This window comes from Anneissia japonica, unplaced genomic scaffold (genome assembly GCF_011630105.1).
Source record: "Anneissia japonica isolate Jap-2015-1 unplaced genomic scaffold, ASM1163010v1 scaffold287818_len932483_cov186, whole genome shotgun sequence".
Classification (NCBI taxonomy): Eukaryota; Metazoa; Echinodermata; class Crinoidea; order Comatulida; family Comatulidae; genus Anneissia; species Anneissia japonica.
In genome coordinates, this window is record NW_022703366.1 from 657044 (window position 1) to 679073 (window position 22030).

The following is a 22030-nucleotide window of genomic DNA, read 5'->3' on the forward strand; positions in this document are numbered from 1 at the left end:
TACAATATAATAATAATTGTTCCAAATCCTGTCTCTTATACACATCTATTATAAAGTCTATGAATGTACTTACCTCTAACGACTGTGAAAAGTCCCATGAAAACAAATACACAAGTAACAAGTATAATCCCCACTGTAAAGGCCCTCTTAGTCCTATGTTTGTTCCTCATTTTGATTATAGATACAAAACACTTTCTAAAGATTAACAAATGCCCTAATGTCTAGTATATACGTTTGCAAATTATTTCATGTGCCCTTGCGTCTTAGACCTCATGGCGTAATAATGGTATGCGCAAGATACAGGCACGAAAACAGGAACATAACATTCGCAGGATAGTTTTACATCGCACTAGTCATCAAGTCATATCAGTAAGCAATATAGAAATACGGTTTGGAATACGATTTCTTTGGTAATCGTTTTATTGAGCAAGATACATTTCAGTAAAAGCAGCGATGCTCGATCGACGTTAAAAAAATCCGTTAAGATGAGGCATTGCTACACAGTGAAGACGTTAGTACAGTAAGCCTAGTTCGTTCTGTATAATATTCTCATATGAAACTAATCGTCAACATTATTTAATTAGGGGGTGTTACTATCAACCCCATTATCAGTTTCGGTGAAATACAGCTAGCTGATTTGAATATGAATTCAAAGAGCCTATGAGCAATAATTCATTAAAAAAAAATTAAAAAAACTCGGTCTACCCTTCACTCAGCCAATGAGATTGGCCAAATCTTATCTTTGAGTTCAATGACTTCCGGTATTATCATCATTCTTTTTGATATATTATGAGTTAATCAAACATTGGAAAGTCCAACTAGGCCTATTTCCCTCTCTCTCTCTCTCTCTGGCAATGAAAGATAAACCATGACTTTGATAACTATCATCAGTCAATGATAGTCAAATTCTCGCAATAGAATGGCAAATACTTAACAATTAAACTGAATAGATCATAGCTAAGATAACATGCTTGTCACACACACGTACGTGTTTACGTACGTTTAAGCCTTAGCAACAATATCCAATAGACGAAGCTTAGCGGAAAGGTTCATTGCCTTGGGCGATTATTCAGGACTTGCAATAAATTAAAATAACAATTTTAAAAATTTGTCAGTGGCTTTGGAAATTGTATGATCATTTAATTTTTTTTCTGAAATCGCCAGGACAAACAATGAGTTGCACCATGTGCACAAGTCAAGTGGTAGCAAGAAAACAAGTTGCGCACAGTACACTGTGCAAAGTCAAGTGGTGCATGCAGAGCAACCGTATCTCTTTCATTGAAGTATTTGCATTTAATTGCCATTTTATTGACGTTAAGTTATGACTATGAGATAAGTTGTGCTTCTGACACAGAGCCCTATTGCTACAACTTCAAGTTAAAACTGATTAAAATTATTATGGATAGTCAATGAATAGGCAAGTACAAACTGCAGGGGCGGATCCAGAAATGTCCGAAGAAGGAGGAAAGGAGGGCCGAAAGTGGGGCCAATCGATATACCACAACCCTTGTTGTCGGGGGGAATGCTTCCGAGAAACTTTCGTGTTCTAGACGCCCGAAAACAACCTGAGGCACTTTTTGGCGATCAATTTTTTCTTTTCCTTTCTTTCTTTTATTTTTCTTTCTTTTTTTTTTTGCTTTTTAAACAGGGGGGGGGGGCAGGCAGCGTGATTTGAATAATGATAATTGATAAAATAATAATAATAATAATATGTCACTATTTATCTAATGCAATAATAACTGTATTTTGTAATTGTAAAAATAATAATAGCAGCAATAGTAACAATTTTAATATTTAATAATAACAAAAATATCTATCATCAATTATTAATGATACAGTAATACGTATTTGAAAAATAATCAAAATGCATCATGCTCCAAATTTGATGAGGACACATACTCTATTTACAAAGTATAATGGTTGGTTCACTTCTGTGCCCACCCATAAGCTCTGTATTCTTTCTTTTAAGTATTATGTTGATCTGGTAATAACAAGAAAAGATTTGATTATACAAGTCTCCTTCTAATTAAAGATCACCTTTCTCTGGTTCCAAATTCATTCTTTCTTTTTTTTGTTTTGCTTTCTTTTATTTTTCTTTCTTTTTTTTTTTGCTTTTTAAACGGGGGGGGGGGGCAGGCAGCGTGAATTGTATATATAGTAATCACTAACCTACTTTGACAACAAAGCAATATTTCTTCACCACAACATATCGTACATATATATGTTGATTAAATAATACACATAAATACACCAAGCAAAAGTTTTTCAATATTACTATATTCTTCATTATTACATTCAATTTAAACACAATCACACTATATTGACAATAAATTACACTCCAATTTCTTAATAAAAATACAATATAACAATAATTGTTCCAAATCTATATTACAATATATACAATTTTCCAATTATATCAGTTTCAGTCTCCAATAACATATTGGATTATAAAGCTTTCAATTATACTTTCATATTGGAAATGTATAAAGTATGACAGTTTAGAAGGAGTTTAAAACTTCTAATATAAAACAACCAAGTATAAAAACAATTATTTGGTTAAAGTGATACCAAATAATAAAGAAAGTGGGTGTTTAAGACACTTGTATTCAAATCCAAAGATTTTGAAATTAATCATTACAATTAAAACAAACAAAAATCTTAAGATTCAAGATTTAGTTTACAGGCCATTAAAGTAATATAAAATTGACATGAAGAGGTTGTGTAATTCTAACTTTGTTAAAAAAAAAGGAATATAAAAACTAAATCATTGTGAGATACATACAGCTCATAATCTAGGCAATAATATACAACATTTTACTCTCTATTTAACAGCAGTGACAATAACCAAAGGGAAGGCTTCAAACTGCCAACAAGAGCTGTTGATTCATCTAGCCAACATGTATTTGATTTAAACTTTAGGTTAGAATTGAGGATTTCCGAAGCCGACCTGTTCTTGAACGCTATGAATCTCAGCAAGAAGTTCTTCATCCTGTAGGTTGACCTTGATGGCATACTTGTATGACTGCTCTGCCTCAAGCTGTCTACCTGTATGTAGGCACACCAGCGATAGGTAGCCCCACACCAACGGGTCACTGTTGTTCAATATGTTAGCTTCTGAAAGCGCATCCTCCGCCTCTGATAACTCACCAAGCTGCATGATACGAAGTAAGAAATATTTGGATTAGGCTAAAAAAAGCTGTTGAAATAAGGATTGGCCAATCAGACAGATTCTTAAAACTCACCAAGCTGCATGATAAGAAGTAAGAGATATTTGGATTAGGCTAAAAAAAGCTGTTGAAATAAGGATTGGCCAATCAGACACATTCTTAAAACTCACCAAGCTGCATGATAAGAAGTAAGAGATATTTGGATTAGGCTAAAAAAAGCTGTTGGAAATAAGGATTGGCCAATCAGACACATTCCTAAAGGCCTAGGCCTTAATTCTAGGGCCCATTGCTAATCATTACCAATGTATTTTGGGTGTTAACGGTAACCATCAGGTTAAAATCCATGGTTAAGTATCATATATATTAGTTAAAACTCTTTGAAAATCATATAATTATTTTGGGTTCTCCTTCATAAACATAATTTTTGCATCTGTTCAGCTTGGGCAATACACATTTTCATATTATATATTGTATTTTATTCATTTATTTTTTTTTGTCTATTGTTTTTAGTTATTAATAGCTTAAATTGTGAACAACTGTTGATCCACAACAAATTTCAAAAAAGGACAATAATGATTGATTTATTATGATTTCTACAACATTGCTATATTTGACAATGAATGATTTGAATTTAATTGTTTAAAGGTTTGCATGGCAGGTAAACAATAGTAAAATCAGCCAATCATATACCGTAGTCATCTATATCATCATGGAATGACACTCTTTCTCTCTCTCTCTCTCTCTCATTCTCCTGAAGACGAATAGAGCAATCTATTTGAAATGTCGAGACACTCTCTGTACTCACCCGATAGCAGGCAATACCAACACCAAGCCAGGAAACACAGGATGGGGATTTCTTACATGCTAGCAAAAAGGTGTTCTTTGCCTCTTCAAACTGTAATGAAAATAAGTTCTATATTATAAGAAACATTAGATCACACTAACTCTAATAATCAGCCTCCACCTTAAAAATTCCCCCTTCCTGTGGGGTAGGCATGTTGTGAATATGCACTGTCTTGAACAGTGTAATTCCATTGTTTTCTTGGTTTGGGTTTTTTACAAATTAAGCGTAGAATCATTCGAACTCTAAAATTGGCCAAAGCAAAACACCAAATGTGAAAGTGTGAACAATGCGATGAAGGAATCGCACATAAAACAATTTCCCTTCGCGAGAATAAATTTGCCTAGTGGAAAGTGGCTTAATTCCCATTTGCCTATTCTTCTCTTTTCTTTACCTTTCCTTCCTGGAGGTATATCGATGCCAGTCGTAGATATATTGCATGCATTTCTCTAGCGTCTGCAATAAACGATAAAGTCCTTTCATAGCAGTTCCGTGCTTCAGTCATGTTTCCTTGCAAGTAGCTAAGATGACCTTGAATTGACCAGGCATCTGGATCCTAGAACAAAACAGTCACATGATGCAAACAACATGAATGTGCCTTGTAACTTAACATGTGAAATGCATAATTTCCTTTATAAACAAAAAAAAAAAGCCTTTAAACAAATTTCTAATTCTGATTGAATGTACTGTATGTATGGACTGGATTAGGAATATAATATTCAATCAGAATTAGGAATATTGTTTTAAGACTGGTATAAAAATAGCAACTGTAAGTGAAAAACATATTTTATGTGTAATAACTTTACCAGTACTAATCAATTGTTTTAGGCACATAAAACCCAGCTGAATGTATAATATTTCAGCAAAATATAGTGCAAGTTACTGCCAAAGTGTAATGTGCTTCAGACCTCAGGCATGAGAGAACGTAAATACAGTGCCTTGGGGAATGGCAAGTGGCCGATCTGTAAGCCTTATGAACAAAGGGGAAATTGCTTAGCAAACCCTCTCTGTTATGCCAAGCATTCTATCTTACCTGATTGTTTACTATCAGTGCTTCCTTTAGGCTTTCATCTGCTTCTTCAAGTTCCTTTTTCTGTAGCTTCAGCCTAGATAATGCTACATAGTAAGTACCGCTTGGCCCACCCTTAGGGGCAAGTAGTTCATGTGCCAAAGCACGCTCACAAAACTAGAGAAAAAAAAGAAAAAAATGCTGTAAATCACTAAATTTAGATATAAATGTAAAAATACAAAATGCTCAGTTACAGCAAGAATGCACTGTGTATGTCTGAAAGTTTGAGTGCTGAAGCTGGTCATAATAAGTGGCTCGTCCTGTGGACAAATATTATTTGTTACCACTGAGCGAGGCACTTTATCTAACATAAACATTTGATTGAAACATAGCATGAACTACTTTACAATCAAATAAAAGTGGGTATCTAAAAGCATAGTCAACCAATAATGGCCACCAAGTAGTTTAACTCCTGATCACAAGTTTAAAAACCTGAATGTAAAATACTGTGCCTTTCTCATATTCAACCCACACACGATAAACACATCTTAATTCAAGTAGACCCTGTATCCAAACATCAAAAGTAGGTTACCTGTGTTGCTTTGACCTCCAGCAGGAACTCAGCAGCCAAGATATAAATACTGAATTCAGGTGTTGGTGTAGGCTCCCTAGCTGGCTCATCTACATCTGGAGTACCAGGCTTACTTCCTGCTTTACTTGCACTACATTGGCTCTTTGAGCGCTGTACATCCTGGATAGATGCAGCTGCAAGTAACGAACCATTTAAGTTAAAAGCACATCAAAAAATTATACTAAGAATATAGCGTAGTGGAGCCTGGAACTATTAGAGCCCATGGGCATAATGCCTTATGTGGAGTATCTATGCATACATGAGGCATGTTGTGGCAAAATGGCTAAGTTGTAGCAAAAATTGAAATTCAAGTTATTGGTATTTTCAGATACCTGAGTATGTGATCTTTAAAATGAGGGGTCATTCATTTAAATTGGACATTTCAAGCCTAAGTTATTGGAAAATGAAAGTATAGTTCTCTCAGAATCAAGATAGACATGATTTTGAGTAATTGCCTTTCAAAAGTTATTTGTGCATACATTGTTTAATAGAATGAACTATCAAAATAACATTAAATAAACAATTTGTTGATCACTTCCAGAGCTAATACTTGGTACATGATTAATAAGACATTAAACTATTGATCAATAGTGAAAAACAAATTTGGATTTTTAGGCATTTTTTTGAGCTCCCATATTTTATAGCTTATTTACTCGATACTGGTCTGTGCGATAACTTAACCATTTGCCCCGACATGCCTCACATGGCCACAAAGAGAGAGAGAGCAAACATAGTTTCAACTGTGGAAGTATTTTGTGAACTTGTGTTTTTTAGAAAATGGCTTTCAAAGCAGTCTTTTTAAAGTCTCATAGTAAATTAAGCGCTTTGAGCGTATTCTTTCTTTGAGGTGGACTGGGCGCTATACAAGTATACATATTATTATTATTATTATTATTATTATTATTATTATTATGTTACTATAACCTATTTTAAGGGGAACTTAGACAATGGAGAAATTAGAGAACAATTAAAAAAACGATGTTATGGGGAAAATGACACAAAAGATATTCCCCTTAAAGTCCGACTTAGCGCATATTGTTATTAATATTATTATTACAAATATTAATTATACTAATTTGTAAAATGTAATCCTAGCCTAATGCAATATCCATGACCACCTTCATTATTAATCATATCATATTTTACACAATTATCAGGGTAATTTTAAACTAGAACAAAGTACACTGTATATGTAAAGCATTTGAAGTGGTTCTGATAAATACATTACATTATTGTCCTATCACAACTACAATACAACAAAGCTATCAGAGCTAAATATCTAGACTACTTCAATACAAAATATATTCTATTTGCATTTAGAGTAACAAATATTCCACTTATCTAACAAAAACAAACAATGACATATGTTGGTTATCTTCTTTGAAACCTGGAATGTTTTAGAAACTCATGTCGTACTTGACCTGTCACTGATCTCAACTCTGGAGTTGGTTGTGTTCATAATACTGTTTTGAGTTTATATTCATATTAACAGAGGATCATTTGATGTCTTCAAAAGGACAATAAATTGTAAAAGTGAAAGAGTGAAGAAAAAATTCAAAACATGAGAAATGGAAAATGTCAACCATATATTATCAACCATATATTATCAACCACATGTTAGGAACAGCAGTGAGTGATGCAATGAGAGTAGTTGGGATTGGGTGCTGCCAGTTGTTTATTCTAGAGCCTAGACCGATTAACAGTGAGCAGACCATGATAGTAGGGTAATATTGGAATTACATTGTCATAATATTGGACAGTCTGCAATAACTACAAAATACAAACCAACAAAAAACATTTATTTTAAATATGAATGATAATTTTATAACTTTGTTACTAATATTTACTACAAGATTACATTCTTGTGATAATATATAAAATTTCTTGAATTAAAATAAAATAATATACTGTAAAAATAATGTGCCATCTTCAGTAGTCAAAGTCCATAATGCCATGAATGATTCAATGGCATTATGATCCAGTGCTACTGGCACGACCCATGTTTTTAATGCCTCCACTACCTGGCTAGCAGTCAATTACTATACACTATTGGTACTCCATTCACAAGGCATAGGAGGCTTAGAAAGAGGGTGGAGCACAGGAGGGGGCGCACCTTGGAATGGATTTATTTGGAGTGATACACACCTCAGATAGATAGATAGCCCATGACAGTCATAAGACTTACTTCCAGTAGGGTCCTTCTGGTGGTAAATTGGGCAGTACACTGAGAGACCAAATCCCCTTACTCTTTTCTGAAGTGTGTGTTGCATTTTTTAATATGCAAAAGAGCCATTTTGCAGACGGGACCAACAGCCTAAACGTCTTATCCGAAAGACGGTGCGCTTTTGAAATTTGCATTTCAGCCCTCCAGCAGAAACACAAGAAGAGCAGCAAAGGGAATTGAACCGGGGACCTCCACGGTTCATCTTCAAGGTTCAGCGAACAGAGTAGCTACCACCAGTTTAGCCACTGAGCTAGCTGCTCTCACATCTTATAAGGGAGCACTGTTTGCTCCATAAAAAAGAAACTGAGAATGGTTAAATCAATATTAAATTATGATTAATATAATTTTCTAACGTATATATAATTTTCAAGGTTAAGTAAAATGTGTTTCATGGTTATGATGAAAACAACTTTACAAAGTTTGTGAGAAGGAATTTCCTTTGTTAGGCTGATTTCTGTTTAAAGTTTACTTTAAAGATGACAAATGAAAACTTAGAAAAGCAAAGCACAGACAGAATTTTGTTCACAATATGAATTCATAATTATCTGGATTTGGCAGAGATGAAAGAAATTAAAATTTTTTTAAAAAGTTGTTAGCTGTGAAAGATGTTGTTCATGGGCGTAAACTGGGTGGGGGGGGGGCTTGCAGATTCACCTCTCATGGCGGCAAATTAATTCCCACTAAGTGGGTTAAAATACTCAGAAATGACTATTAATTTTTCATTAGAATATGGATTTAGTTCTGTACAAATCAAAAACCTCAATTAAAAGATCCAGAAATATTATGATTGATTTATACATATGTTTGTAACATAAATAAAAGGAAATATGAAGATGCTTTTATAGCGCTGGAAAAAACAAAAGAAAATAATATTTACAATGTGTGCCACATAGATTAATTACATCAAATGAATGTGTTTTTTTCTCTATGACAAAAAATAATTACTAGCATGATTATATCAATAAAAAATACAATGATGATGATTATAAAAATATAATTGTCATAATTTATAATGCTGAAATGATTACCTTAAATATAATGATACATTATATTACTGTATTTTTAAAATAATAATGATGATGCTATGTTGTTACTATTTTCTTTAATGACAATTAACAAAACATTTATGATGTTCTATGGTAATGTTGATAAAATATGGTGATGATGATGGAAAAAATCCCCCCAGCGATGATGAGGTATGATTCAAAAGTACATCTCGCTTAAACCAACCTGATTTTGAGACAGAAATGCGTTTCTTATTGCTACTCCCTGCCTGCCTAACTTTGTAGGCAGAAGGGGATAAATTTTTACCCTCAGTTGTGGCAGGAGTCTTGGTTAGCTCTGGTGCTGCAGGAAGGAGCCCTGCATTCACAATTTGCAAGAAAAGGCAATGTTAATATTAAGTCAACAACAATTAGTTACAAAAATATTACTTCAATTAATTAATTAATTAATTATTTAATTAATAAAGGATACTTCAAATAGAAATATATATTCAAAATATCCACTATAAATAGCATTATAGTTGATGTTTAAAATGCAAAGCACTATTTTTACAAAAGTTAATCTTGATTTTTTTCTTGATTCTTTTCTTCACAATTTTTAATTTTACACACAAGTGATAATTGAATAGAAATTATTTTCATTTCTGCAATATTTATATTATTATAAAATTTATAATATGAAATATATACAGTAGCATACATTTCAATTGTCTGTGAAAAAGTGTTTAAAAATACAGTGCAGTGAATTATTTGCAACTACGTGGTGGAACAAGTGCTTCCAAGTGTTTCTAAATACAGTGAATTTAACTTTAGTCCAACAATTACGAAAAATAGTCTGCACTTAGCATGCTTCACGTGTAAACACACACAATTTCAATGGCAAGTCATGATCTGGTAAATTTAATTCCAACTCCTTATTCTGGAGGTGATTTTAGGTTGGCTCTAGGCAGGCCGACTATTACCTGACACAAGCCACGATACCACCCTACTATTCACGAGCAATTCATGTGGAATGATTGGTCTGCTTAATAGTACCGTCCATGTTTTGTTCATTCCATGCTATCCTGCATTACAGTATTCGCAGTATTACTGACAATGAATTGACAGAATCTTGTCTCTTATACACATCTAAGAGACAGGTCCAAGGGGGTCCGACGAAATTTTTGTGTTCTGACGCCCAAAAATAACATTTGAGGCGTTCTGGGCTATCATTTTTTTTCTTTTTCTTTCTTTTTTCTTTTTTTTACCTCCCAAAAGGGGGGCCGGGCCAGCCCCCCTAAATCCGCCCCTGAGGATGAAATTGCACCGTCAGCTCATGATTGTAAGTGTAAACAGGGCAGTACTGCTGGAACGAAAATGAGGTCAGAGGTATAACAAGAGGTTGGTGTGAATGGGGGCCTCAGGGTTACAGTTTGGTAAAGTGCATTGTTAATTAAATACAGTGAATAATATGTAAATAGGTCTGTGATAGAAATGGCAATTGTCCAAGTCACAGTTGTTTTTATACAGTTAATAATATGCAACTTGGTAAGAGAGTAAGCAAGTGCATCCAACCAATTGATTGGCTGCTTGTTAGCTAGTGAACAGCTAGATCAATAATAAGTTTTGTTTTTTTTTTCTTTCTGATGTGAGTATATATGCTTGCGTGAAAGGTGTAAGCTACTTTGAAAGGTAGGCATAAGCAATATAGAGCAAGTTATGAGGCTGCACATGCCAGGGGGAATTTTATTCAGCCTAACAGAACTTTAAACAAAAGTGTAATTCTGTCAATCACTTAATACAATAGTTTACCAGTTTAAATATAATAAATTTTGTTATGTATGGAAGTAAAGTTAAAATTAATTAGACATTTTCAAAAATAAATACAAAATAAACTAAACTAAATAAAAAATAACCTAAACTGAATATAAATATACAGTAAATAAAAAATAAAACTAAATATAAAATATACACTGAATTATATTAAAACTAGCATGCACAAATCAAAATTTACGATACAATTTCTAATTTATAACATGCTGTGCTGTTATAAATGAATACAAATTTTAATAGTTTAACTTCATTATTACCTGTATCTTGTTGGTTTTCAGCACCATGTAAAAGCGAGGCATCTCCAGTACCCTCAGGGGGCGCTACAGAGATCACCGATGGAGGCACAGGTTTAGTGACGGATGCATCTGCCTGTTCGTTGGCTATCTGTTGCTGTTTTTGCTTTGCTACAGCATGAGCTAAATTCAGCTTCTGAGCTTCGAGGAATGCAAATTCAGCTTGTATGTCATTATCAATACCATCATAAAACAAACCTGTAAATCATAATATAGTTGCAGTTATTCAATTTGCACATTTTCATTAAATGTCTCAATTTTAGCTTCAGTTGATACAGAATGATGATACAGAAACTGGTACAAGTATCCTCCAATATGATTTGTTAATTAGATTTGTTTAATTTAGCTCATTTGACCTGATCTTCCGAAAGTAACTTCTGCCAGATTCAGACCCCTGCTAACAAGCATGGTAGTGATATTGATTAATGTAGAACAATTACTATTACAGTTAAACTTGCCTAAGTCGAATTTGTCAAACTTATTACATGCCAAATTGTTGTGTTTTTCATTAATTAAAAATCTGTAAGTCAAATTTTATCTATGTTGAACAATATTTGAATGACTTTTTGGATTCGACTTAGGCAAGTTCATTTGTATATGTAAATCATAGCAAAGTGCTACAGTTTGATTTTTTTTTTTTTTTTTTTTTTTTGCAAAACCTGACTAAGCTTAGAACCCTCAGCTTGGACCATTGATTTGCTTTGAAGTGGTTCACACTGTATCAGCAAGGTACAGTAGGCTATCTCCTTATGAGCTTTTGACTTGGTTGTGGGTTAACAATCAAAGTCATTGGTTCACAATTGTCAGCTGCAGAAAAACACCAAGGCTGATTCTCATTTTAAACAGACAGAAAGGTAAACAGTAAACGTTTTTATAAAAGAGTTACCAAGCATTGTCCAGGCAAGGACACTATCTGGGTATGCAGCAGTAGCAGCTTCAAAGAAGGTCTCCGCCATATCGTTGCGTTCTTCCATGGCGCATACAACACCATACAAGAGCAAGCCGGACAGATGCTGTTGCTGGATTGAGATAGTTTCCTTAAAACACTCTTCAGCCTTTGAGATGTCGTTGATCAGTAAGCAAAACGTTCCATAGTCAAACCAATTGTCGGCATCATTCCTATTCTGCGCCAATCTCTGTTCAATTACGAAATAAAAAGGAATGAGCTATAAAATGGAAATCTGTGTATGTATTTTAATATATAGGAAGAATTATATGTATTTTGAGTGATAAAAATCTATCAAAGTAAATCATTTATACAATCTTAATGTCATATTACATAATCATGACTTGTGTTGCATTCTCCACTGAAATGCCTCGGCCAATGACCATTGACACATTGTGTGCTCGGTTAAAATGACGATGTGAAAATATGATGTGAAAATATTTTAAAATAACAATTACAATAACAATTAAGGTTAATTGTTTCAAAATAAGGCTAACAAGTCTTTTATGCTGTACCTCTTGATAGTATTTAGCAGCCAATTCAAAATTCTCATTAACCTCAGCCTCTCGGGCAAAGTGTTTCAACTGCATGGTGTCTGTAAGGGGCGCTGGAACTGGAGTCTCATCTTCTAAAGACAGTACGTTACTCAATCCAACATGCATCTCGTCCACAAGGAACACATATAGCTCACTCAAGAAAGCCTAATTATTAGATCAGATTCATTAACAGTAAAAGGCAAAATAGTATAGGACGTGCACCCTCCAATTCGAGACAAATTTTCAGGCCAAAAAGGTGGTCTCAAATTAAAGGGTGAACTGAAATTGAAGAGCATTTTCATTAATTACCTGGTATCTAAAAATGTCTGCAACACTGCAACTTCTAGAGGCATAGCCAAATTTTTTTCAAAAATCTCTTATTGAAATTGTTAGTTTTTTTACAGTCAAAAACAAGGTGTAGACTTCCACTGGATTTTGGGGAATGTCTGTTAAATCAATTTAAAACCTGTACTTTTCATTTTTACATATGTACATTTAAACATGATGGAATTTTTCAAAGGCAAAAACTGACTTTGTACCTGTAACCGTTCCTGGTCTGTAAATGTTGAAGTTTGTAAGTACTTCTCACGTACAACCTTGACAACAGAGTGCTGCAAGATATATTAAAACCGATAAAAACACATGGTTTATAATTTCTGAATTCTTAAATCCAGACACCTAATAATAAGAAACTACTCAACTTTAAATATCAGAGTGCTGGGTTCAATCCTCACAAATAATTTTGTGTGTGGCACAGCATGTAAGGAATTGGGAAATCAGAAGGTCAAGAGTGAAAGACCGGTGCTCTTCACACTGCTTGTGTCCTTGGGCAAGACACTTTATCTGCATTTGCCTCTCTTCACCCAGGAGTATAAATGGGTACCTGGTAGGAGGTGAATGATTTGGAATGAAATAAGTAGTTCTGGTTACACACATAACTAGGAATAATCCTCAGGGGATGGAGGAGGTTGCACATTGTGTATGATTGATTCTGTATCCAATGACCAGGAGGAAGGCGCCTTAAGCAGTTTGCACTATATAAATCAAACAAATTAAATAAATAAATAAATCTTAATGAGAAATTTGGTTGTAAAACATTGCAGGTCTCAAATTCAATTCAAAATTCCAATTAAAATTCAAAAATGCTTTAATATCCAAAAGAAAATTCATTTGGCCATGGCATAACAAAAAAATTTTAAACAAATAAAAAAATGATAAGATTTGCTATAGTGGAGGTGCTATCGGAAGATTTGGAATAATTTCCTCCCATACAACATCTTGTCGGACACCACTTGAGGTTTTCAAAATACTAATGATAAATTGCCAATTCAATAAAAATTTATAGTAACAGCAGATTCTTAATACTGTAATCTGAAATCACAATTCTTACCATCCTAAATCTTTAAAAAAATTCTCTGCCATGGAAATCTCTAATATGACATAACACACACACAAAATTAAAAATACACACACCTTTAGCTGTTCTTTAAAGGCAAAATATTTGCCACTACTGTTCAGCTCATAAATAAGTTTTCTTCGCCTTTCTTCAACTGAATTGTTAACTTGCGGTAATTCCCCATTTGCTAATTGGTCTGCAAACAATTCTCTATGGAGGAAAGTATTTAAAAAATGTTCAACACTTTAATTATTACTTTTATTTAGAATTAATAAGTGAACAAACATCACAGTATATAAAATAATTCACAACTGTTCTTCATAATTTCTCTCAATAATTATCTCTAAATAAAGGTAAGATATTTTTTTATTTTTATATTCTAAATTACAGTACTTTTTAAATATTCTACATTAATGAATGCGTAGCAAAAAGTATATGGTATCGAACCTGAATTCTTCTAGGACCAAATTGCCAATAGAGGCCACCTGCTGATGGAAGTCATCTACTGCCCTCTGTGCTCCATTTGTTCGACGAGGAAACAACGGCCTAGGTGGAATATACTCTGATACCCTGCAATAAAAATCATAAATATCAATTCATAAATCAACAATTCAAAATTGACTCATCAATATTTATCTCTAAACTAGCAGCAACATATTATTACATGATAAACATAACATGTTTTTTAAAATAGTTTTATTGGGTTTTTTTTCATGCTTTCACTACCCCAATAACAGCTTCATGTGAGAAAATATAAAAATACCTAAGTATGAACTTATAATAAATTATATTTATTTTGTATAAACAATCATCCATAATCTAAATTTGTTTGCCTCAAATTATCCAATTTGAGGCAAATAATAATTCTTTCAAAACATTTAAGCAATTATCCCTGAGTATTATGATTTTCAAATTTTTATTAAGATTTAATTTTATGTATTAAAAACCATTCATTGGAATATGCTTGGCCCATAGGTATCTTAATTGTATTTTCTAACAAATCTGTAAGTAACCATTTTATATTACTTTTAGAAATAAATAAAAAATAAAAATATGCTGGTAATAATTAATAAGCATATTGTATTATTTCTAAGCTTACTTTTTGGCTAATTCCTCTGGCTCCCTCTTCGGCACTATGGGTTTCTTTAAAACAAACTCTAGGAATATGTAGCTCCTGGCCTCATCGTACTGTTGTCCTTCAATATTCTGCTGTGCAGGGACTTCAGCCTCTGGTACAATGTCGGAAGATGGAGCAGGTGCGGTCTTCAACAAAGAGGAAGGCTGCTGCTTGAGAATGGATCACAAAAAAACTTCAAAAACAGGTTCTTCTACCACTTTTAGGTTTGAAATCTATGTCATGAATTGGTCTTTTAACTAGAAGACCCCCAACAATGATAAGCCATCATCTGAAGGCATCAAATGTCATGTCAAATACCACAGGTGCATCCTCATTGCTTTATCGCTGTTACTCATTAAACATATTTCAAAGACAAATTTCTTCTACAACTTTTAGATATTTAGTTTGGGGCATTAATAATGTAAACAATATTAAATATTTTACTATTACCTGATAAGAGTAGGACTAGATGTTACTTCACCCCATGATGTGCTCTGCCATTATTAATATTTGTTTATGCGTGCTAAATATATTATAAATAAACAAATACACAGGTTATCTCCAACCATTGTAATAAATCATGTGAACTACCTTTTTCGCTGCATCCTTGTCTTTCTCCTTCTCTTTGCCTGCCTTATCATCTTTCCCAGATTTTGAAGGAGCTTTGACAAATGGCGAAGCATTCCGATGCATAGCAGTGGCTAATCGAACAGCCTCTTCAGCTAAACCGCTTTTGCGTTTTGTCTACACACATAATATAAACAATGAATATCTTAGAAAACATCTATTTTCATCATTTTTCTGTCAAAATGATTCATACAATGCAGTGAGAATAAATATTGTTATTAATTAGTTATTAGTTGTATCAATACTTTAAATTTTAATCATTTCTTCATACCTTTTCACACAGCTCTTGTTCATTGAATGCATGAATCCTGAATGCACCTCTGATTTTCTTTACTAAAAGAAAAATGTTAAGTAAGACTATTATAGACCAGCATTTATCAGTTTACAGAGCAAAATAGTTTTTATTTAAAACTCTGTCCAGATTATTCAAATTTCTTTGGCAAAAAACTGTTGTATGTCCATTTATAGCCAAGATGTGCCTATATATGGTCATGTGATATCACATGTTTTTGTCAAATAAAATGCGATAGTCTAGGCAGGGCTTTACAAACAAAAGCCTCACTGACCTCCCGGGTAAAGCAATGGTGCAAGGTTCACATAGGCCACTCCATGAAAAAAGATAGGGTTCTCCTCTTCTTTGCCTTTAGCTTTGGTTGCAGTTGGCATTGTTGTTCTCATTATCTCCACTGGCCAAACCCGTGTCTGTGCTATCTTACTTTGCAGGCTTAATGGTAAAAATAACAATTCATGTAATAATTATTGCTTTCAGACAGAGGTTTAAGATAAGATAAAGATATATATATTGTAAATATTATATGTATATTTGTTATATTCCAAACAAGCAAATTATAAAATTCCAACTTAATGCTAAAAATTAATATAAAAACCCCAATAAAATCTAACAATTACAACGATAACAACAACAGTTATACAGTGCATCCTCTAATTCAAGAACTCTCTTCTTCTGAGACACTGATTCAAGACCAATTTGTGAAACAACCAAGTAAAAATTGTCAATGTTTAACACATAGCTAACCCTCTAAATGGAGACCGAAACCCAAAGACCGCCCATGACCAAGGGATTGGAAAGCAAGCATCTTAACTGCCAAGCTTTTCAACTCTTTACCTTTGAATTGCTGATTTTTCCATGTAACATCTTCTCTCAGTGTTCCAAATGACACGGTTCTTCTCTGTTTCAACTTCAATGCGAAATTCACGATCCTTAAAAAATAACAGAACATTTTCTATGGCGATTCTGACTTTGTTCTGCATACAGCGAAGGTGCAGCTATGATAGATAACGATGCAATCATTTTTTATGTGAGCATACAAGACATAAAAGACTAGAATGATTGTGGAATGGAACAAAGGACATTTGTGAGGTGATGCCACAAAATGAGTTTTTTAGTACCAAACATAAAAATGGTATTAAGATATTTCACATTGTAAGCTTTTCATTTTGGTCTTTGAATTAAGTTTCTAAGTTCAATAAAACTGGAGCATGATCGGTTTTATACTCAGGTGGCTAAAAACATACTTCGGAGAAATTCGCCTTAAAAGAAAAAGAACTGATTGTTTTCATCTTATTTTTATAATTAATAATAGAAAATGGCCTCAAAAATACTTTGAAGGTATGTTAATCAAAATTAGAATTAAATATCAGAAAAGCGAACAACATGACCAGAAGCATCTACTATCATTAAAATTGTGACCTGGCAACATGGAAGGATGGATGCTGGAATCGCACCAGCAACCTTCTGAGTGTCAATCCAATGCTAGTGGCTACGCTAAACCACACAAATTGGCAATGGTTCATTTGTAGCAGAGTACTTTTTGCTAAATTATTGATGTTCACTGAAACAAACCTCTTTGCCTGTGAGCTCTCCATCTTCCTGATCATAATTACTTGACTGCACAAACCTGAAATCAATGCAATAATTATATTTAATTTCAGAATACACATATCCTTGATATGTTAAACGAGAGATGGGCATTCCACCCTGAGACCCTAGAGTGTCAGTTTTGGCCTTGCCTTACCTTACCTTTTAGGAAAAAACCATCTATAAAAATATTATGTTGTTGACATTGAATAGATTGATGGATGGATCAATGTATAGATAGGTAAGTGAATAAGTGTATGGGTGAATGTATGGATAGAAGATAAATAGAAGGATAAATGGATGGATGGATAACAATGGATTTATTAATGAATATGTTACGTATGAATGGATAGAGTTATGGGGAAAAAACGATTGCATGGATGAAAATGTTTTAATTGATAAATAGATATATAAATGAATAGGTCGATGGATGGATGGATGATAATGAAAGTCAAAATAAAGATAGATGTGTGGATAAAAATATACTAATGATGGATGAATAGATAGTATATGAATGCATTAATAAATTACCAGCTATATATAAGTAAATAAAATGACAGAGGGATATATTGGATGGATAGAGATAGTTGGATATATAAATGAATGGAATGGTGGATATAACGATGAATCAATGCAATCTATTTCCAGTCACATTCAATCCACAACTTTAAATAAACTTCATATTATATCAATAAAGCAATTAGTTAATTACTATATTAAGTTTAAAGTAGTATACCTTAAGCCCTGTCCACACTATCAAATTCTATTTGACAAAAACATGTGACACGCCTAAATATGGTTATGAGGACATCACATCATGACCATATATAGGCACATCATGACAATATATGGGCATACAACAGATTTTTGTCAAAGAAAATGTGATAATCTGGACAGGGCTTAAGAATTCATTGCAAACACAAAAACTTACTGGTCATGAATGTAAATGGCATTACCCTGGGCAGCTCCAGGGGCTGTCCACTTCTTCTGCTTAGACGGCTGATCTTTGTCAGAGGCTGATTTCAACACACCATTTGATAACACAACAGTTGACTCCCTCTGTGTGAACATAAGAAAATTAATCATTTAAAACAAGGAAAATACATTAAAATTTATTGCAAATATCTTTCTTCTTTATATCACCATAACATAAGATTACTAAACCTCCATCTCACACCAGCAATTCATAAATTAAAAAATAAATATGTTAATTACAAAATATATTAGTCTATTGGAACAATGTAATAGAAAATAACAACTAAATTATTTGATAACCAGAGCTTCTGACACCAGCAAGGTTTCTTTAGGTGATGTAGCAATTCTTACTTCATCAGTGGTAGCTTCACAAATATGATGACATTTCCGACAGGGGTCCGAACCAAGATCAGAGCCTCGGTCAGGGTCCCGGAATAAAAATCCCTGGTAGAATTCATGGGGAGAGTTTGTATGTCTTTGAATGGCCCAAATTGTGCTTTTTGACCACAAAATTAAAAATTGGCAAGCACAGTAATGTTATTTGGATACGCAATTTATTATTTTTTGTCCGATGACCTCATCATGGGGTCGGAAAACAGGGGTCCAGGCCTGTCTGATGGGGTAAAAATCCCCCTGCCCCCTGCTGGCACCACCATTGTACTTCATACTAATACAAATATCAACATACAGTATACAGGCACAGTGAACAAGACAATATTGAAAGCAGTGCCAAGGACTTACGTCATTAGTAATTGGCATTGGTAGTGTAACATTGTAGAGAAATTGAGTTCCACTTGGATTCCAGGATTCTGGCACAGAATATGCGGCTTCGACGGTAACTGTCATCAGATTGCTCTCCAGGAGCTGCTCATTTGTCAGCAGGGGCTCATTCACATAAACCACAACATCAAGTTCCGGCTGAAAGTAGCCAAATAATATTAAATATATAGTGGAGTTGAATAACGTAGTGGTTACGATGCTAGCATTCTAATCCAGGGTCCTGGGTTCAATTCCTGTAACAGCAGGACTTTTTCTCACAAATAAAAACACCCCCACTCCCTAGGCCTCAATAAGAGTTTATAAAGCACTGTTCCATTGTGTAAGTGGCAAGTATACTTGCTTTTTGATGTGAAGGATTAAAAAAAAAAATACTTGAGTGCAGTCACTGCACACCTCTGTCTTGTGCCTGAATATTGAATAATACACACCAGGAATTTATTGGCGAGACAAATAATATCATTATTGTCTTTATTTGCTTAAGATACTTTCAATGATTTTTTTGTTTTATTTCTGTGAACTTAACCTTGTTCTTTGGCCTTTTCACCCAAAAATTAAATCTCGTTTTCTTTAGATCAATATGTACTACTCCACTAAATTTTATGATGATCCATTAATTAGTTTTTTAATAATCCTGCTAATAAACAGATAGCCAGACAAACAGAATTAATACAAAACTTATTAGCTGGCAAAGATGGAAATCATACTGTATGAAGCAATCAACAAAAAAATCAACACTGAAGTCTTTTAAAACATCCCAAGTAATTTGTACTGATTACAGTTAGGATTATTTAGTAACACCCTTTGCTAATAATTATTAATAAGGAAAAAATACCTATAACTCCTTTTTAGCATCCATTAGCCTTCCATAAAAAGATTAGTAATACCTACCCTTGGGCTATCTGGAGCCAGGTTTTCAAATGGTGATCCAGGCAATGGATGAATGACAAGGGTACTTTTATACTTATTTTCTCCCTTCACCAAGGGAAGTAAGTCAACTGTGCACTGGCCTAACTGATTTGTTCGCTCTTCTTTTTGTTTCTTTTCTTTAGGAAGAACCTCAACAACAGTAACTAAAATAGTAAAAGGAACCAAATATAATGTTAGAGAGAGTTTAGCTCAGTTGGATAAACTGGTGGTAGCCACTGAGTGTGCACTGAAACGTGGAGATCTCTGGGTCCCCAGTTCAATTCCTATTGCCGCTGTTTCAGAGTTTCAGATGGAGGGTTGAAATGCAAGTTTCAATAGCGCACTGTTATTTGGTTGATTGGTCCCATGTGCTTTATGGCCTATGTGCACATTAAAGAACTGATCAATCACCACCAGGACTCCACTGGAAGTCTTATTCTAGACTTTTATGGGTTATCCTTGGTGTTTACACCGAATAAATCCATCCATAGTTTCAGACTCTGTATTGAGAAAAAAAAAAAAAACTTGGGAAGATGCAGCCTTATATATACATGTACACAAAAATCCCTTTCTTATCACTATGCTTTCAACATACTTAAGATAGGCTTGTAGGCAATTTCATCCAGGATGACTGGGTCCTCGAAGCTACAGTCAATCTTTGAGTTGAAGTTGTATTCAGCTGCAACATCTGCGCTTGAGTCAACTTTGCTGGATTCGCCAAGTGCACTCGTTCCGTACTCCACACGTACGAGTGAAGTCAAAGCATCTCCTTTACTGCCACGCTGAAAACAATAAACATATTTACACTCATTTATGTAGTCATTCATAATAAATAGATAGAAAGATGAAGAAACAGAGAGACGAAATAGATGAACAAAGGGAGAAATAGAAAAGATTCCTACTTCATGGGCTATTCATTTAAAATTATGTATTTTCTTATATAGAATATCAATTTATTTACTTAGTTGTATACTTCATCAAGGATTTGGTTTGCTATAATTTAAACCTATCAAATACTATTTAAACAATAAGGTTGAGGTATACAGTATTGTATTCTAATGTAGATACATACCAAATGCCTCGCTCTCAGAACTGTAATGTTTATTGGCTCCGGAGGTCTGTGCTTAGAATGCTCTTCCTCAGTCATTGTTGCTCAAAAGTAATAACTAGTGCAAAAACAGGAAAAATAAAATGTGTATTGTATTTGTAATTGTATTCAATACTCTACAGCTGCACTATTGCTGAATACACAGTAGATCTCCATAGTTTCCACATGTTTTCATTCTTTGCATGCACTAACATTGAGGGTAGAAAAGGCCTGCAAAATACCACATAAGTAAATTTGTGCAGTTTGCAAATAAAGTCAATTTGCCAGCTCAATTTTAAATTTAAAAAAAAAATTCTATAGAGAATGCACCACTACAAGGCGCACACAGTGGATCGCTTTTTAATGATGTTATGTTCAGACTGCTTATTTAAACCAGTTGTGCCAAACCAAATACTGAACTGAAAAAAAAGTTTACGATGGCCAGTGCTATGAAATAGTTTACCATATGACATTTGATCTGCACCTACTTTAAGTTCCTTCAAGAGTAAACTACTAGTACTACACTACCGTAAACTCCACAATCTTTTGAAAAACAATTGTTTATTTAGGCCTATTTATAGATGTATTTAAACAAGTGAAAAGTTTATATCAACCATAAATAAATATTGAATTGAATTGAAAGCAGACAGAATCGTCACCTAATGCTCACAGGGAGCGCACAGGTAGGCCTACCTGGATTACAAAGAATAGGCCTAGGCCTATCTAGGCTATGCCTATATAGTAGGTATGTTAAAGAAAAATTAAATTTGATTGGATGTCCACAATACTGATATCACAAA

At 33.8% G+C, this 22030-nt stretch overlaps 2 protein-coding genes across 5 annotated transcripts in view; both read right to left on the minus strand.

The window, feature by feature from the left end:
- Positions 1 to 1659, minus strand: part of LOC117104429 (papilin-like) — a 6038-nt gene extending 4379 nt beyond the window's left edge. The window contains exon 1 of the mRNA XM_033245278.1: positions 74 to 1659. Coding sequence (XP_033101169.1) covers positions 74 to 170 — 97 coding nt within the window. The 5' untranslated portion in view covers positions 171 to 1659. The remainder of the gene's footprint in view (positions 1 to 73) is intronic.
- Positions 1660 to 2256: 597 nt separating this feature from the next.
- The window catches only part of LOC117104389 (cilia- and flagella-associated protein 70-like), a 21029-nt gene continuing 1255 nt past the window's right edge, over positions 2257 to 22030 (minus strand). For 2 of the 4 annotated variants that reach the window (XM_033245210.1, XM_033245211.1), the window contains exons 2-24: positions 21216 to 21309; positions 20739 to 20925; positions 20126 to 20307; positions 19199 to 19375; positions 18414 to 18541; positions 17468 to 17522; positions 16730 to 16824; positions 16170 to 16327; positions 15875 to 15936; positions 15568 to 15720; positions 14959 to 15146; positions 14307 to 14429; positions 13937 to 14069; positions 13003 to 13074; positions 12443 to 12628; positions 11868 to 12117; positions 10946 to 11179; positions 9103 to 9234; positions 5610 to 5782; positions 5042 to 5194; positions 4403 to 4564; positions 3973 to 4062; positions 2257 to 3151 (exon numbers count right to left, since the gene is read on the minus strand). In XM_033245210.1, the coding sequence (XP_033101101.1) occupies positions 2921 to 3151; positions 3973 to 4062; positions 4403 to 4564; positions 5042 to 5194; positions 5610 to 5782; positions 9103 to 9234; positions 10946 to 11179; positions 11868 to 12117; positions 12443 to 12628; positions 13003 to 13074; positions 13937 to 14069; positions 14307 to 14429; positions 14959 to 15146; positions 15568 to 15720; positions 15875 to 15936; positions 16170 to 16327; positions 16730 to 16824; positions 17468 to 17522; positions 18414 to 18541; positions 19199 to 19375; positions 20126 to 20307; positions 20739 to 20925; positions 21216 to 21290 (3399 nt within the window). In that variant the 5' untranslated portion in view covers positions 21291 to 21309 and the 3' untranslated portion in view covers positions 2257 to 2920. The remainder of the gene's footprint in view (positions 3152 to 3972; positions 4063 to 4402; positions 4565 to 5041; positions 5195 to 5609; positions 5783 to 9102; positions 9235 to 10945; positions 11180 to 11867; positions 12118 to 12442; positions 12629 to 13002; positions 13075 to 13936; positions 14070 to 14306; positions 14430 to 14958; positions 15147 to 15567; positions 15721 to 15874; positions 15937 to 16169; positions 16328 to 16729; positions 16825 to 17467; positions 17523 to 18413; positions 18542 to 19198; positions 19376 to 20125; positions 20308 to 20738; positions 20926 to 21215; positions 21310 to 22030) is intronic. The other 2 variants (XM_033245212.1, XM_033245213.1) reach the window with 2 other exon arrangements.